At 37.4% G+C, this 14759-nt stretch overlaps 1 protein-coding gene across 6 annotated transcripts in view; it reads right to left on the reverse strand.

Moving 5' to 3' along the window:
* The window catches only part of LOC112989249 (uncharacterized), a 49834-nt gene extending 35109 nt beyond the window's left edge, over nucleotides 1-14725 (reverse strand). For 3 of the 6 annotated variants that reach the window (XM_064506769.1, XM_064506767.1, XM_026110271.2), the window contains exons 1-5: nucleotides 14657-14720; nucleotides 14148-14370; nucleotides 13132-13200; nucleotides 6964-6997; nucleotides 445-495 (exon numbers count right to left, since the gene is read on the reverse strand). In XM_064506769.1, coding sequence (XP_064362839.1) covers nucleotides 445-495; nucleotides 6964-6997; nucleotides 13132-13200; nucleotides 14148-14222 — 229 coding nt within the window. In that variant the 5' untranslated portion in view covers nucleotides 14223-14370; nucleotides 14657-14720. Of the gene's footprint in view, nucleotides 1-444; nucleotides 496-6963; nucleotides 6998-13131; nucleotides 13201-14147; nucleotides 14371-14656 lie in introns of all 6 variants that reach the window. The other 3 variants (XM_064506771.1, XM_064506770.1, XM_064506768.1) reach the window with 2 other exon arrangements.
* Nucleotides 14726-14759: the final 34 nt, after the last annotated feature.

Here is a 14759-nt window from a genome sequence, read left to right on the forward strand (position 1 = left end):
AAAAAACTAAGTATTCTTGTCTTAATACTATATCGATAATGATTAACCCATACTGCTCTTGTTTTGTATGCTGTTGTTTTTGTTAAAGTTTCATTGCATTCACCTGCATGCATACTACAAAGCTTTCTCCTGAAATCCCCACCAGCTAGAGCTTTAGAGCCTTCACTGGTATCAGATGCATCAGATTATCAGGAAGAAAAAAATATAACGTCTGAAGTTTGAAAATCTCTCAGTGAAAATTCCCCATAACTTCATATTTTCTTAAGTTCTGTCATCAAATAAATTAAACAGTGCACAAAAAAAAGGAATGGCTCAAATGTTTTGTAACTTACATTGCTTCTTCCTAAATCATAATCAACCAGAGGCTTTGACTATCATTAAAACAAAAACACAGATATCAAAGATGCATCTAAAAAGGACGTTAGCTCATTTATATTCAGCTACCTGGTCTTTGTGTTTCATACTTCCCCGCAGAACAGACTGGAGCAGGAGGACCTAAGATGACAATATGACAGTCAGACTTCTTCTGACATACTTTTATTAAGTACATAATAGATTATCCAAACAAGTCAGAATAGAATTAAACAATTATCTTCATTTTGCATGTTTAATACTGCCAGTTTAGGTTCAGCAATAACTGTTCCATCTTAGTATACTTTCCTTTTGTAACATTACTGCTTTAAATGATAAAAAAGAATCTTCATTCCCCCCCCACCAACACAACATACTAAACACCTACATGAATATCACAGAAGCACAGAATATTCAATTTTTATTTGAAAAAAATTAAAAATTTTATTTTTATACTGCTATCAGAAGGCACCATTCTGATTATTTTGATTATTTCGTATGAGCAGTTCCAGTGTGATAGGTGTTCAACAGATAGACAACTTCTAGTCTAAATATTTAGAGCATAAATACAGTCCCAGAGACAATTCATTAAGTCATTAAATTACATGCAGAATAGCAAACCCACTTGCTTTCACTCTGGCTTTCTTTCCCTTGCCCCACTCTTCCCTCAAATCCCTACAAACAAACCCACCATAAGTTAGCTTTCTCGGCATTCTGTAAATTGCAGCATTCAAAATCAACACAAATCTGGAAGTTTAAGTTAAACTACGTATTTGTCCATGCAATTCTTATTTTTGAAATGAGGAGGGTTTTCTTACTCAAGGCAAATATAACATGTTACATAATCACTGGTTCACTCCTTTTTCTGTTTACCACCAGGAACATACTGTGTTTGCACAGCATTGCTCCAGAAGCAGTTTGCAATAAAGCCTGCTGTAATGTGGTTGGGGTTTACTCATATGGTTAAGTTAAAAATCAACAGCTCCCAAAGACAGGAGATTTTTAAGGCATTTGCAGGTAGTTGTGATAATCTTTGTTAACAGTTAAAAATAGCAATTGTGATCTTGATGACACTTTCCATCCTCACTGGCAGTTTTGTATGAAAGCAACATTTAAGCTCTGCATGTTTATCAGCCGCATAGCTTTGTAGTTCTGTTAACAATGCAAATTATACTTTTTACCCAAAACTGAAACACAATAGTATTTTCCCTTCAAGCACATTAGATAGACTGGAAGAACAGACTGACACGTGCGCTGAAAATGAGCTGGACTGTCAGGCTCAAAGGACAGTGATGAACAGCCTAAATTCTTGTTGGTGACTAGTAACAGAGTACCCCAGGGAGCAATTCCAGGGCCCATAATGGATAACATTTTTATCAATAACCTGGCTGAGGGCACACAGAACCCCCTCAACAAATTCAGAGACACTACTAATTATGGGGATTAAACTGATGTCAAAGCTTTGGTCAAGCAGAACCTTGGGAACACTGAGGATTAAAGACACCTCAAGAAACTTAACAAGGAGAAACACAGAGTTCTGCACCTGGAATAACCCCCACAGATCAGCACAGGCTGGGATCTGACTGGCTGAGCTACACTGCTCTTGGATAGAACCTGACAGGTATGAGATGCCAAGCTGAATACCAGCCAAAAGCACATCTCCTCATAAACAAGGCAAACCACACACTGAGATAGCTTAGGTGGAGCACAGGCAGACGACTTACGAACACTTTTATCCTTCACTATGTGGTGCTTGTGAGGTTGTCTAGTTTCAGCCCTCCTCATCTCTCCAGCTCAAATAGAGAAACCAGAGAAGGTCTAGTGGAAGGGCTACCAAGGCAAATAACTAACGGCAAATAACTTATGAGAAGACATTAGGGAGCTGGGCTTGTCTATTCTGTAGAATGGTAGTGAAGTGGAGGGTAAGGGGTGATCTAGTAGTAGCACAAGGCTACCTGAAGGGCAATTACAAACATGATGAGTCAAACCATTTGGGGCAGTAGCTGACAGCATAAGAAAACAAACAGCAGTCAGAAATGGTTGTTTAGGAGGCACGGATTAGATGTTAGGACAGAGTTCTCCTTTGAGACATGGCAACAACAACAGACTGGTTTACACACAGCTCACAAACTCTCTGGCCTTCAGGATTTTCAAGGCTTTGCTAGGGAAGATTAGATAACCTCAAGCAATCCTTTCCAAGTAATGATTTTTACCCAGTAAGGATACTTTACAGAGAGTCGTTATCTATTTGAACAAACAGTCCTCTCCTTTCAATATTCAATGAAGTGGTCCTGAAAACATGCTTTATGTCTATACATGTATTCATAATGCGCACACATTCTCACTGACTCCCAGAAATAAAACAAGTAAACTTCAAAACTTCAGGACAATTTCAGATGATGTCATTTCTGTTACTCAAAGACAACACAGATACATTGGACTCGGCCCAGTAGGCTCACTTTTGAATTCCTGAGAGGTGAAGTTAACACATTCAGTCATATGAGAGAACAGCTCAGAGGGAGGAGATAAGGCAGCTGGAGTAGTGTTCAGTCATAGCATGTATATTATTAAAATCTCAGAAATATCATCTATTCTACTCTGAACTTGGAAAAGAACTTCCAGGTTTCCTTTCTACGAAACAAGTAGCAGTAGCTTTGTACCCCAAAACCATATATATACACCAGAATGTCTGCTTGGCACACACTGAACATAGAGTGGCATGCTAGAAAAAAAAAAAAAATAAATAATTTAGTTTGCATCAGAAAGCCAAAATACTGTTCAGGATAATATTTCATTGCTGAACCCAAGGCAGAACACAGGACATTTGTGCTTTCAGGGGAGGAAGGACTCACACCCACACCTGTTAAATGCACCTTATTTTCAGATCTGATTCCTCCCCTTGACCCCATGCTATACAGAAAGATTAGATGAAGCTTGCTTCACTCATGGTGCTACATAAAGGTTGCCACATCCAGCAACTAAACACCTACAATAGACTCTTAATTGCACTTTTCATTACCTTTATATCTTTGTAGAATTATTGCAAACATTTCTATAGCTTTCTGCACCTTCCTGTAATGCAAGAAAAATTCCACAAGCTATGCAAAAAAAAAAAAAAGCCCCTCATTAATCCACTCATTCTTTGTGCCAAATTAATTTCACTAATAACAGCCCAGAAATTGTTTTAATAGGGTTCAGACACTGCACTATCCCTCCTTCCATCTGTCCAGATATCACTGTACAAAAAAATCATGTGAATGAAATCCATACACTAACTGGGCTTTGATTAATTTAGTAAAGTCATAAGACTTCTGCATCCTCTCTCTTCCCACATCTTCTGCCAAGCTGCCCTCCGCCAAACTGCTTGAAAGCAGGCGAAAAAAGAAAACAGATACCCAATTCTGTTATTACCACAAAAATAATTTGTTGATAGTTTTGTCATATGGAAACTTGCATGGTATCTAGATGTCTTTTTTCCAGAAAGTAATGCTCTTCCAGACGAAACCATTAGTTCATAAACAGATGCATTTTCTGACTTAGCTGACTTGGAAGCCAACAAGATTCTACAAACAGTCCTACTGTCAGGTTAGTCACGATCATGACTTCGTGATTTCAAATAGTTACTTTTGATGGGTTCAGAGAGGATACTGAAAATTGCATTTCCCGTTTCAAAATCCAAATCACTTATCCTTTTCAAGTATGATTTATGAACAATAGCAGTATTAGTGTTATTCTCTCTATTGACAAAGGAGATTCAAAAGTGTGCAGTTTTGCAGCAATGAAGAAACTGCTGGGTTGGTGTAAAGTATTTCAGTATGTCAAATCTCATCTTTTGAGGTGCCCGTTTTAATTTAGACAGTGTACATTTCAGATATCTGTCAGATTTTGTCCCAAGTTATTTCCAAGAAGACTCATCTTTCGCTTTGGCAGCATCCAAATGTTTTTGTCCCTGGCCACTCAAAACTCACTGGAAACTTGCTGTGGCACTTTACTCTCATTGGATAATCTGACAACATGAACATTAGAATAGGACTGCAAATCCAATAGCAGTAAGAGCACCCCATGAACTTATATCCTGACATGATACTGTAGTCGTACTTTACATAATGTACATAATTAAGAATATCCATGCTTTTCATGCTCCTTTGAAAGACTTCACTACTTGACTCCACAAATACAGTTTAATTATTCTTTGGGCTAAATACACATGTATGGAAACTGTAGAAAAATTCATCAACTATTTAAAACAAAAAATAAAGGCCAAGCAATTGGCTGAGCAAATCCAGAATTTATTCTCATATCTCAGTGACAAAACAACTGATGGATTGCCTGGATCCACTGGCTCTTGAGGAGAACCACATATTCAAAATATCTGCAGAACCTGGAGCCCTCTTGCAGACATATTACCAGTTATACAAACAATTCTGTATTGTGGTCTCCAAAATGAAAACTGAATTGCTGTCTCTGAAAAGTCACTCAGGTGGAAAGCTTTTCCACCTGTAAAAATGAAACACACCACACAACTAAAACAATACAAATCAACCTGATCAGCCTCCTTTGGACTAGTAAACCACAACAATTGCTTAGCGAATTGGCTTCCTGTGTCTAAATCTTCAGTGAAGCAGTATTTCACATGGATAAAGTATAACAAAGGAGACATTAATGGTATGAATAGTTGTCTTTATAATCATTTCATATTAGATGTAAAAAGATGTTGATTGCTTCAACAAGATTATCCAGGTTTAGAACTTCCTGGACTAAAGCACACACTGCAAAGCTTTTGATATGTAGTATTTCCTGCAATGCTCAGACTCTTCCAAGAAGAGTTAGCTCTACCTCGTTTAAGTTTCACATCAAAATTCTTCCCTGTAATAATCAGATATTTGACTCTGAAAGCAGAAAATTTTAACTCTTCATGTTCTGCAAGATCCATTGCAGGTGAAGGTTCTAAATCCATGGTGTTTCTGGAGATGCAGTGGTCATAATGAGCATATCTTTTTCTAAAGATGTAGGTCTTTGCAAAAGGCTCCTCTACCCCAACACTCTGCCTTTTTACAGTCTTGCTGTCACTCCTTCTGGGCTCCTATTTAAGTCTCACTTTCTCTCCAAGCATCCTTTACGTTTTTCCTCCAAAACAAGGCTTTACAGTCCTGATGCAGTAATCTCTTCAGGAATAGCGTTTAAGAAGATTACATTCATCAGTATTGGTTTTCTGAGAAGAAATGCAAAGAAATCCATAGAAACCTGTTTTCCACTAAATTCCAGCCCTTGGTCAAACAAATCTATTGACGTATTGTTGCTAAGGTATAAATACAATTCTAGAGTGCATTTTGAGGGGACCTACATGTTTTCAAAGCTTTGGCAGAATTTCTGACAAGCAGCCGCATTACCAGTATTCCCAGAATCAGAAGATCTGCATGCAGTGTTCATGTCTGCTGAGGCAAAACAGGACAGAATGCCCCATAATTGTTCACACACTTGAATGACATGTTTTGCACTGATATTCTGTGATCAACATCAAACAACCATAGCAGCTAGTGAAGCCCAGTCTCCTGGTAAACAGACTCTGACCAGTGCTTTTTCCTGAATCTTTCTCCTGTATTGATTCTTTTGTATCCAATAAGGGGTGAATTCAGCCTGCAACGCTTCCCTCAGCAGAGGATTAACAGCATCTCTCTTCTCTGAGCAGATGCCTATTTTCAGGAACTCTCAGTCTGGTACAAAACGTCTAAGAGGTTCAAAAGTTATTGGGGAATGGATGACAAAGCAGAGCATGTTTCTTTAAGTCATGTTTCTTTGGAAAGCAGGCTAAAAAGATTAACTAGAAATGAAAAGCTCATTTCTTGTGATGACTGACTGAATGTCTATTTTGCATTTTCATCTTCACATTGACAGAGTAGAGAGTACTGATAAAATCCATGTTCTCTGCTTCCTATACATTCAAAAGCTATTATTTACCTAGTACAACATCATTAGAGTCTTTACAGTGAGATTTCCAGTACAGCTGTGAGCAAGTTATATTCCAGGTTTTTAGTCTCTTCCTGTAACTCTTATTTTCATTGACACATGACAGTCTGGATTCATGTTCTCAGTTTATGGGAGAAGAGGTATACTCCTACAACTGAGTTTACCTTGAATAGGTCTTTGCTACTCCAAGTCCACATTGCAATAAACAGAGACAGAACATTCATATGATGCAGCTAGGAAACACCAGCCACAGGAAGAGTTGCAACTGCAACAGTACTGTGATAGCCTGCTGATGCTTCTCAGTATAATGCACTGATAAGCTTTAGGCAATAAACAGATGGACAACTTGCAGACAGTACAGCCCGGGAAAGTAAGAAACTAAAATACTGACTATCCATCCCTCTACTAAATAGATATACAAATATTTATATCTGGAAACGCACAGTTGAGGTTTCATGCTCTAGCATATTTCTTTGCTCAACAGTTCATAGATAAAAATCTCAGACAAGAATTTTCAGCATATCGAAGAAAAACAGTTATAAATGCATAGATTTGGCAAATGAACTACTGGAAGAGCAACAACTGTTACAATACCCAAACAATATCTATCCTAAGAGGCTGTAAAGAATAAAGTGTTATACTTACAACAGACAGTCTTGGGTCTCAGGGCTTTCTCTTTCTTTAATTATGAAGATGCAAGTCATCCCAAAACAAAATAAGAAAAAGAAATTAATGTGTTGCACCATTTAAAGAAAAAATCCTGTACTTTCTGAATGAAGCCTTTGCAGATGAATTACAGTATAGGCCAACTTTTCCATTATCAAGTAGGAAAAAATTACAGCCCTTATGATTTGCTGCAAAAGCTGGAAGTACAGACAAAAGTATACTTGTAGTTAATACCATAAGGTTAATTTAAACAAAGCCCTGGTATTAATGGATTTTTAAGAAATGAGTATGGCTTAAAATACAAAGTCACAGGGATGCTATACAAAACATTGATTTTTGTAGGATTGAGGCTCTTAAAATCCTAAAAGCTGTAGTTAAAAAAAGAAAAAAAAAAAAAAAAAATGTTCCCTGACCATTTGGGGCTGACTGATCAACCTGCAGATAAGTCAAATCTCCTGAAAGTTTGCTGACAGCATGAAGAACAGCAAAAGTGGCTTTCATCAACTGAATCCACAACAGATCACTTTTTGGCAGCATGTAAGGAAAAGAACTTATATTTCCATTTCAAAACACGGCTAAAACCAGTACTGACTCATTTCTAGATCTTTTCAGGAATAACCACAAATTTGACATTTAAAGGAATGAACCGATATAAATGTTATCATTCCACCAGTGAGGCAGCTGTTTGTCCAGACTACTCCATGAAGTTGAGCACTATGTTCGCAGTATTCAGTGCCACAAAAAAGATGCCGCAAGTCACTGTGACAATTCAGTAAGGAGCAAGACTGACAACTACTGGCACAATTATTAAGACTGATCCAACTACTATTTGTTAAAGAAGCCAAATAGTTGTCTTTTGTGGAGTTATAAGAAATGGAAGTCACTTAAGTTCCAGTATTGCCACAGACAGTACATGGTGCTATATGAGCTCAGGAGGATTTTATAAATTTGGAATACAGGTACTGAGTCTCCCTTGTAGTAATGCTGCCACGACCATTTTCATTACTCATGCTACTTGTCATTCTGCTTCAGAGTTTTACAACTAACAGCTGGTAACAGCTAACTTTTCTGAAAAGTGCAGAAAACATTAGCAACTGTGAGCTGATGTACAAAGAGAATTTCTTCCTGACCATTCTTGAAAAATCAGATTTTGACTTTGATTGCACTTGGATTACCACTTTCATTGACATCGGAAATTGACTTCCACAGTTGAAGTTGAAAGATCCATTGTACTTCTGACTCTTTCTTGAGACTTCTTGTAACAAACAAAACCCAAATACTATACCAGGAATGAAGAGTCTCACACTTCAGGTAAGAAACTTATTCTCTGTCCTGAGCCATATGTTGCAAGCAAGTTACAACAGCTGTTTTTGAGTTAAGATTATGAAAAGTTAGGGTTACTTTTAACAAAGTGTCTAACCTTGAGAAGCACTAACTCAAAAACCACTGCAAACCTCCCATGCACTATCATCCATAAGAGCAAGTGCATAGGATAGTTTTAACACAATTCAAGTTCACAAGGTAGCTAACAAAACATTGTTCCACATGCATAATTAAATATTATGTAAACATCATTTAACCCTCCTTAAATATACACACTCCTGAATCCAATCAACTAGATGCTAGCAATCTATGCTTGGAAATTGTATTTACTATAACTCTTAATGCTCACACCTTAAGCAAATCCAGATTTTTTGCAAAAGAAAACTTTTACAGTTTAAGCCTCTTTGGATCATGAAGATAAGCTGCAGACCATAGGAGCACATTATATACTTCTTGGAACAAAATGTAAACAGCATAGTAGCAAGGCAAGTTTCATATAACCAAAAATCAACTATTTCAACATTCAAAGTATCAAAACAAAAACATCCAATTAATATGCTTTTCCAGCACGGCTGATCTTAATGCCATACCAATGAACAAAACTGCCTGTACATCAGGTGTTTTCAACCACAGGTTCTAAATTATGATAACCAGGGGGAAGACATATAGCAGAAAAGAGAACAGAGAATGAAAACGAAGACTAACAACTCTCATTACAGGTCAGGATATTTATTCTTTGTAATGAGGTTGCAAAGTCTCAAATCTAGATTCTTTTTCTTTTGGAACACAGGAGGCATTTCTACCCTCCTGAGATACACTGGGAACGACAGGAACCTTGCATCCTTGTTGGAGCCCGAACAGTCTTCACTGTGCTTCATACACAGCTCACAGAATAGAGATGTAACACCACTTTTCTGCTGGTGAAATATCTGCAAAGGACTGTTCTCAAAATATGCAGAAAAAGGCATTCTACGCTACGATTTCCTCTTTAGCAAACTGTCTGAGCAATAAAGTTAAGCTGTATTGGCTAAAACAGAATAAAAATATATCATGTATACTATATTTCAGGTATATGCAATACTTCTGCCTGGGAACTGCTGTCTCAAAAGGTCTGGCTCTTTACTCATCTGCACGAAACCTTTCATTCAATATATTCCCCCACTGCTTTTTCAGACTTGTTACAATGAAAAGCATTAGTAAGCTCATGCAAATCATAGTGTTTTCTAAACAGTTTAACATTCAACAATTTTTCAAAGTATGTAATACAAAGTCAACATCAATTTCCTATGAAGGCTATTTTGTCTAAGTTAATTTTCCTCCCATTATTAACCATTCAACAACAAATCCACAAAACCCAACAGTATGCAACTATATAGAGGTCATAAGATACTCAAGTACAAGATATACACAGCCCTGGATTGTGGTTATCCCTATCCCACAAACTTATTTTTATATGTATACACACATGTAGAAACCATCATCTTGAAGAACACTGAAGTCAGCGACAAATACAAACTCTTGGCACAAAAAAGGACCAGCTCTCAGGGATAGCATGTAGATGAATTCTAAACAGGTATACCAGGCAGAATTAAAACATTACCTAATATTTTGTCAATTAAGCACCCAAAGACTTGTTTGAGAACTTCCATGCTTAAGTTTCACATATCAAAAAATAGAAATGAAATCTACTTTACCTAATCAGATAATTAATCTAATAATCTATTCTTAGATTAAAGCAACTGCTCCAAATACTGTTAGGAAAAAAGCTGCTAAGCCTTTACAGCAATTTCAAATGCAAATCGAAAAAGCTTCAAAAACAAAATCCAAAATAGTAACACACTAGGAAAAAAGTCACTGCACAGACTGAACATTTACCTGAAACGTTTTAAAATTACATCTGATTTTATGAAGCAACATGTCATCTAGTCTATTCCTATCTCTCAAAAATCTTTAATGCATCCATCCAATGGGTGATAGAGCATTCAGCCTGCAAGTTGCCAATAAAGATAGAAAACAAAAACTCAGCACTTACTTTCCTGTAAAAATGCAGATTCAGCTTAACACACCAAGTCGCTTAACACACCAACCTCCCATACAGCCAAAGCAATTCAATAGGTTTTAAGTCTGGGCTTATGCTCTATTAATGAAACCAAAAAAATACTCTGAACAAAAGTAAAATTTCTATTCAACTGTTAATGAAACTGGGTAGGATGCTTAGGCTTCCCATGAAGATATTGAGATTATTTTGTTGCATATTATTTACATATTCCCCTCCTGCAGCATCTCTCAAGAACAGTGTATGATCTAGGTGCTATCAGTTCAAATGCACAGGGTGAGAATCAGATTGAGGGGCGGGGGGGATTAAATCTCTTTAGCTCATCAGAAGCAACATTCCTGAAGCTTGTGTCAAGTGAAAAGTTGACAAACACAGATGTTTTTATTCTTTGATTATACATAGGTCACTAAAGAAAAAAAATCAGGCTAGGTATTACAGAAGCAATGTGTTCAACACAGTTTACCTAAAAAGTACGCTTAGAAGTTCGGGAAGCAGCATCTTTCTAACAGCAGCATCAGAATGCAGAATTTATTTCTAATTAGTAATACAGAAATAAGGGTGAGGAAAGCAATCAACATAGAGACAAAACCTTACTGTATCCAGAAGTAATCTAGATAAATATCTTTGGTTATTCCTGATTTGGGTAGGTACCCAACAACTCAGTTAACCAAAAGCAATACAAAATCCATATACACGAAGTCAACTGAAGTATTCCTACAGATCTGTTACAATGTCAAGCTTAACTAGTGCAGCTCCTCTTAAAATAATATGTTTTACTTCGAATAGCTACAGGAAGCGCAGGCAAATGAAATTAGAATCATTTCACACATGTAGCAATTCTTTTCACCTTTTTCTTGGGGTGTTCCACAGTGACTGTACTCCCACTGAGGAGCAGTCACTTCTTATGCTTTTGAAATTTTCTCCACTGGAAGACAAACACATTTACCACTGTCATTTTAAAAACAAATAGGTAGCCAAAGGAGATAGGTGACTTGACCAAATTCATAAAAGATGGCTGGAGGATTGGCTAGTGCTGTGATTTAGGTAAAGAACTTGATCTTCTTTTCCTTTTGTTATGCTGTCAGGACAACCACCTTTGGTCTTGTTTCAAGTATGAAGAACTCACCTGGTAAGGACCATAAACTACACTCCACTCACTACCAACATCTAGCCTGTATTGAGAAAGAGCATAAGCTCAGGACTTTTACAGTTGCTTCAGACTTGAAGATACATAAACTTCTTGTGATAGATGAATGAATTCTGACCTCTTGCAGCTAAAACATACAAGAGATTTCGTAACTTAAAGTGAAGAATTAAAGGTAACTGGAAACAACAATGATGCAATCTTGAAGAGTTATTCCTACAGAATGCAGTCATGTGAACATCAGTACTAATACGCAACCTCTAACAAGTGTCCAGTTTTGAACTGCCTGAATCTTATCCATGATAAGTTTACAGCCCTTCATTAGATAAACTCAAGAGAGTTTGAAGAAGGATAGTCAAAATAATCTAGCTTGCATTGATTCTAAAGATTGAAACAGAAGGAAAATACATCACAGTTTTGCTAAGAAAAAAATCACTGGTTTTTCACTTTAAAAGGGAGAAACAGGAATTGCTATGGAAGTTAGCTACAAAATAAAAAGAAACAACCATGTAACTAGAAGAACTTCTTGCATCAGCAAGAACCGTTTGGTAGGGCATGAAAAATACCAGGGAACTGCACATTTCTGTTGGATCAATAGAGAACAATAATCCTGGGGAAAAAAGTGTTTGGAAAAAATGGAGCCATTGACTTAAATAAGAGTCAATACTATTAAACAACTGCTTAGCAAACAGGTAAGGGAATGCTACTAATCAAGTCTTAAAAACTGAGAGGTGGGGAGACACCCTTCATCTACAAGGGAAAGAAAAAGATCACACAAATACTTGAGAAAGACAGTATTGTGCTTAGTCTTTAGTGTTCCAAGAAGAATAAAATGTCATTAAGAAAACAGAGCTGGCAGCCATAGTAACACAAACAATCCAATCTCAACAATCCTAAATTACAGAGGAAAGCATGGACAACTGACTGCGCCTCAAAACTTTGCTGACTGAGAAGGTGAAGTTTAAAAAAGAAAAAAACCAAACAAAAATTGATTGTTAGGCAATCAGGAGCCAAAAATCTCTCTTCTCAGACTCACAGTAAATTGTCTACTGATACATACAAGCAAAAACAGTAAAACTAGAAGTTGCTTTTGAGATACTTCAAACAAATAGAACCATGTGGTATGTAGTTATGCCTACTAAACTGCTGTAGGCAGTTATTCAATTAGGAAATGATGTTACCATACATTAAAAAATTCAAATTCCAAATAAGCTATTTTTTAGTTTACATAATGCAAATACAGGTCGGTACTAACCAAAATACAAGTCAGTTATGTGGACTTTGAACGCAGAACAGTATTTTTATCAAATACATTCAAACCTGAAATTTCCATTCTTTCACTTCCTGCAATGTCTGTGTAATTTAAACATTAACCTACAGCTAGCACACTTAAGCTTACCATCATGGTTACTGTACCTTTCAACAGCTACATGTTGTACAAAACAGTTATGAGATTACCACCTCAAAATCTTTTCTTGAGACTTTTCAAGCAAATTGGTGTTACAGATCTACCAATGAGTTACAAAAGCACTTGAAGACATGCAAAATCAATTACTCAATTTTACAAGAATTCCAGATTTATGATTAAATTTGCATATATGCACACAATATGGGAAAAGGTTACCTTTCTATGCTTTGCACCACGATAGTGTGACTGAAGACTTATAGAACTCATACATGGAACTTTACAAACCTAAAAAGATAAATTGAAAACATTTTCAGTTCTGCTATTACTGATCAACTACAAAATATCTGTAAGAACTGGAAACAAACCCATGTCTACAGCAAGAATTCTCAAGGTTTTCTTTTGCTTAAGCAGCACAAGTTGCATGAAATTTAGAACAACAGGACACCACTAACATGACCAGAAGTAGCGTGCGCCATACCTGTAAGTGATACTTGAATACATCTTTAAAAACAACAAGTGGTATGAACCTTTTAAGAGCCTCTCCTTCACTGCTCCCTACAGTTTCTGGATTCTTAGCTTTCTAAACATCTCTGCACTGGAAAGCCAACAGAAAGAGACGATCATACAGTGCTTAGGAGAGACAGAACTATATTCTAGAATCACTGCAACTTCATTCATTGTTACATCAAAGGGATCAAAGAAACAATGCAGGAAGTCATCTGCACTCCATTAGGAATAACAGACATACATATACAGTCAGATCAATATAAGATACAGATCTACAGGTATTTCTTACTATCTTCAACTAAAATACTAATACACACTTGTACTGTCTACTCTTCTTGATCTACTGCCCCACATATTTAACAGGCCAGACAAACCCACTAGAATAACACATGATTTACAAAAACGTAGCATACTATGACTCAGAGTTTCATCCTCTACAGATGAGAGCGCCTTTAAAACTGCCATAAAAACCTAACAGAGATTTAAAAGCTAGCAAGTAAGGACCATAACACTACATTTGTGACAGCTCAATTCACCACATCATAGACAACTACCTCTTAGACGGGCTACCCAAGTTCTTCTCCACATTAACAGCATCTCTCAAATACAAGTTTGCTGCACCGCAGTTAAGTTAATAACACACAAATTTCTATGAGTATAGTCTTTAATACCATAATCCTGTATTTTAGCCTATATTCTGAAGAGATATCAAGAAATTTACTCACTTCACAATAGTATATTTTTTTTTCAGATTGCAGTTTAGCATCTTCTGGCTTAACTTCTTCATTTACAGTGCTCATCCTGCAAAACTGGTTCACTGCACATAGGACAAAAAGTCCACTTCTTTACATATTACTTTTCGACAAATAACTCGGAGGCAGAGAGGGAGGAAGTGTTACTCGGGTGAATTACATAAAGTAAGTTGAGTTGTCCTTTTTCAACGCGTTTCTAGGGGAAACATAAGCTCTTTCACCACTAGAACACCCTTATGACCTTAAGCTTTCCGTAAATGTAGCCCCTCATGTTTGCCTTTCTTAAAGCACTCCACGGAAACGCCAGAGGAAAAGAGACCGCCCCCCAGGGAGCACCGCCCACCCGCCGCGCACACCCCCGGTGCTGGCATCTCCCCCCGCGAGTCGCTGAAGAAGCCGAGGTATCTCGGAGCCACTTTCACCCGCTACCCTCCAGCGTCTGCTTCAGCGGGCAATCAGCTCAGCCCCAGCCGCGCGCACACCTGCCGGCACGTCCCTAGCGGAGCCGGGAACAACAACCACATCCGGGACCTCCTTTCGTCACTTCCGCTTCCTAAGAGCAACACCGTGACCCGCTGAAACCGA

The sequence above is a fragment of the Dromaius novaehollandiae genome, chromosome 2 (assembly GCF_036370855.1).
Source record: "Dromaius novaehollandiae isolate bDroNov1 chromosome 2, bDroNov1.hap1, whole genome shotgun sequence".
Lineage (NCBI taxonomy): Eukaryota > Metazoa > Chordata > Aves > Casuariiformes > Dromaiidae > Dromaius > Dromaius novaehollandiae.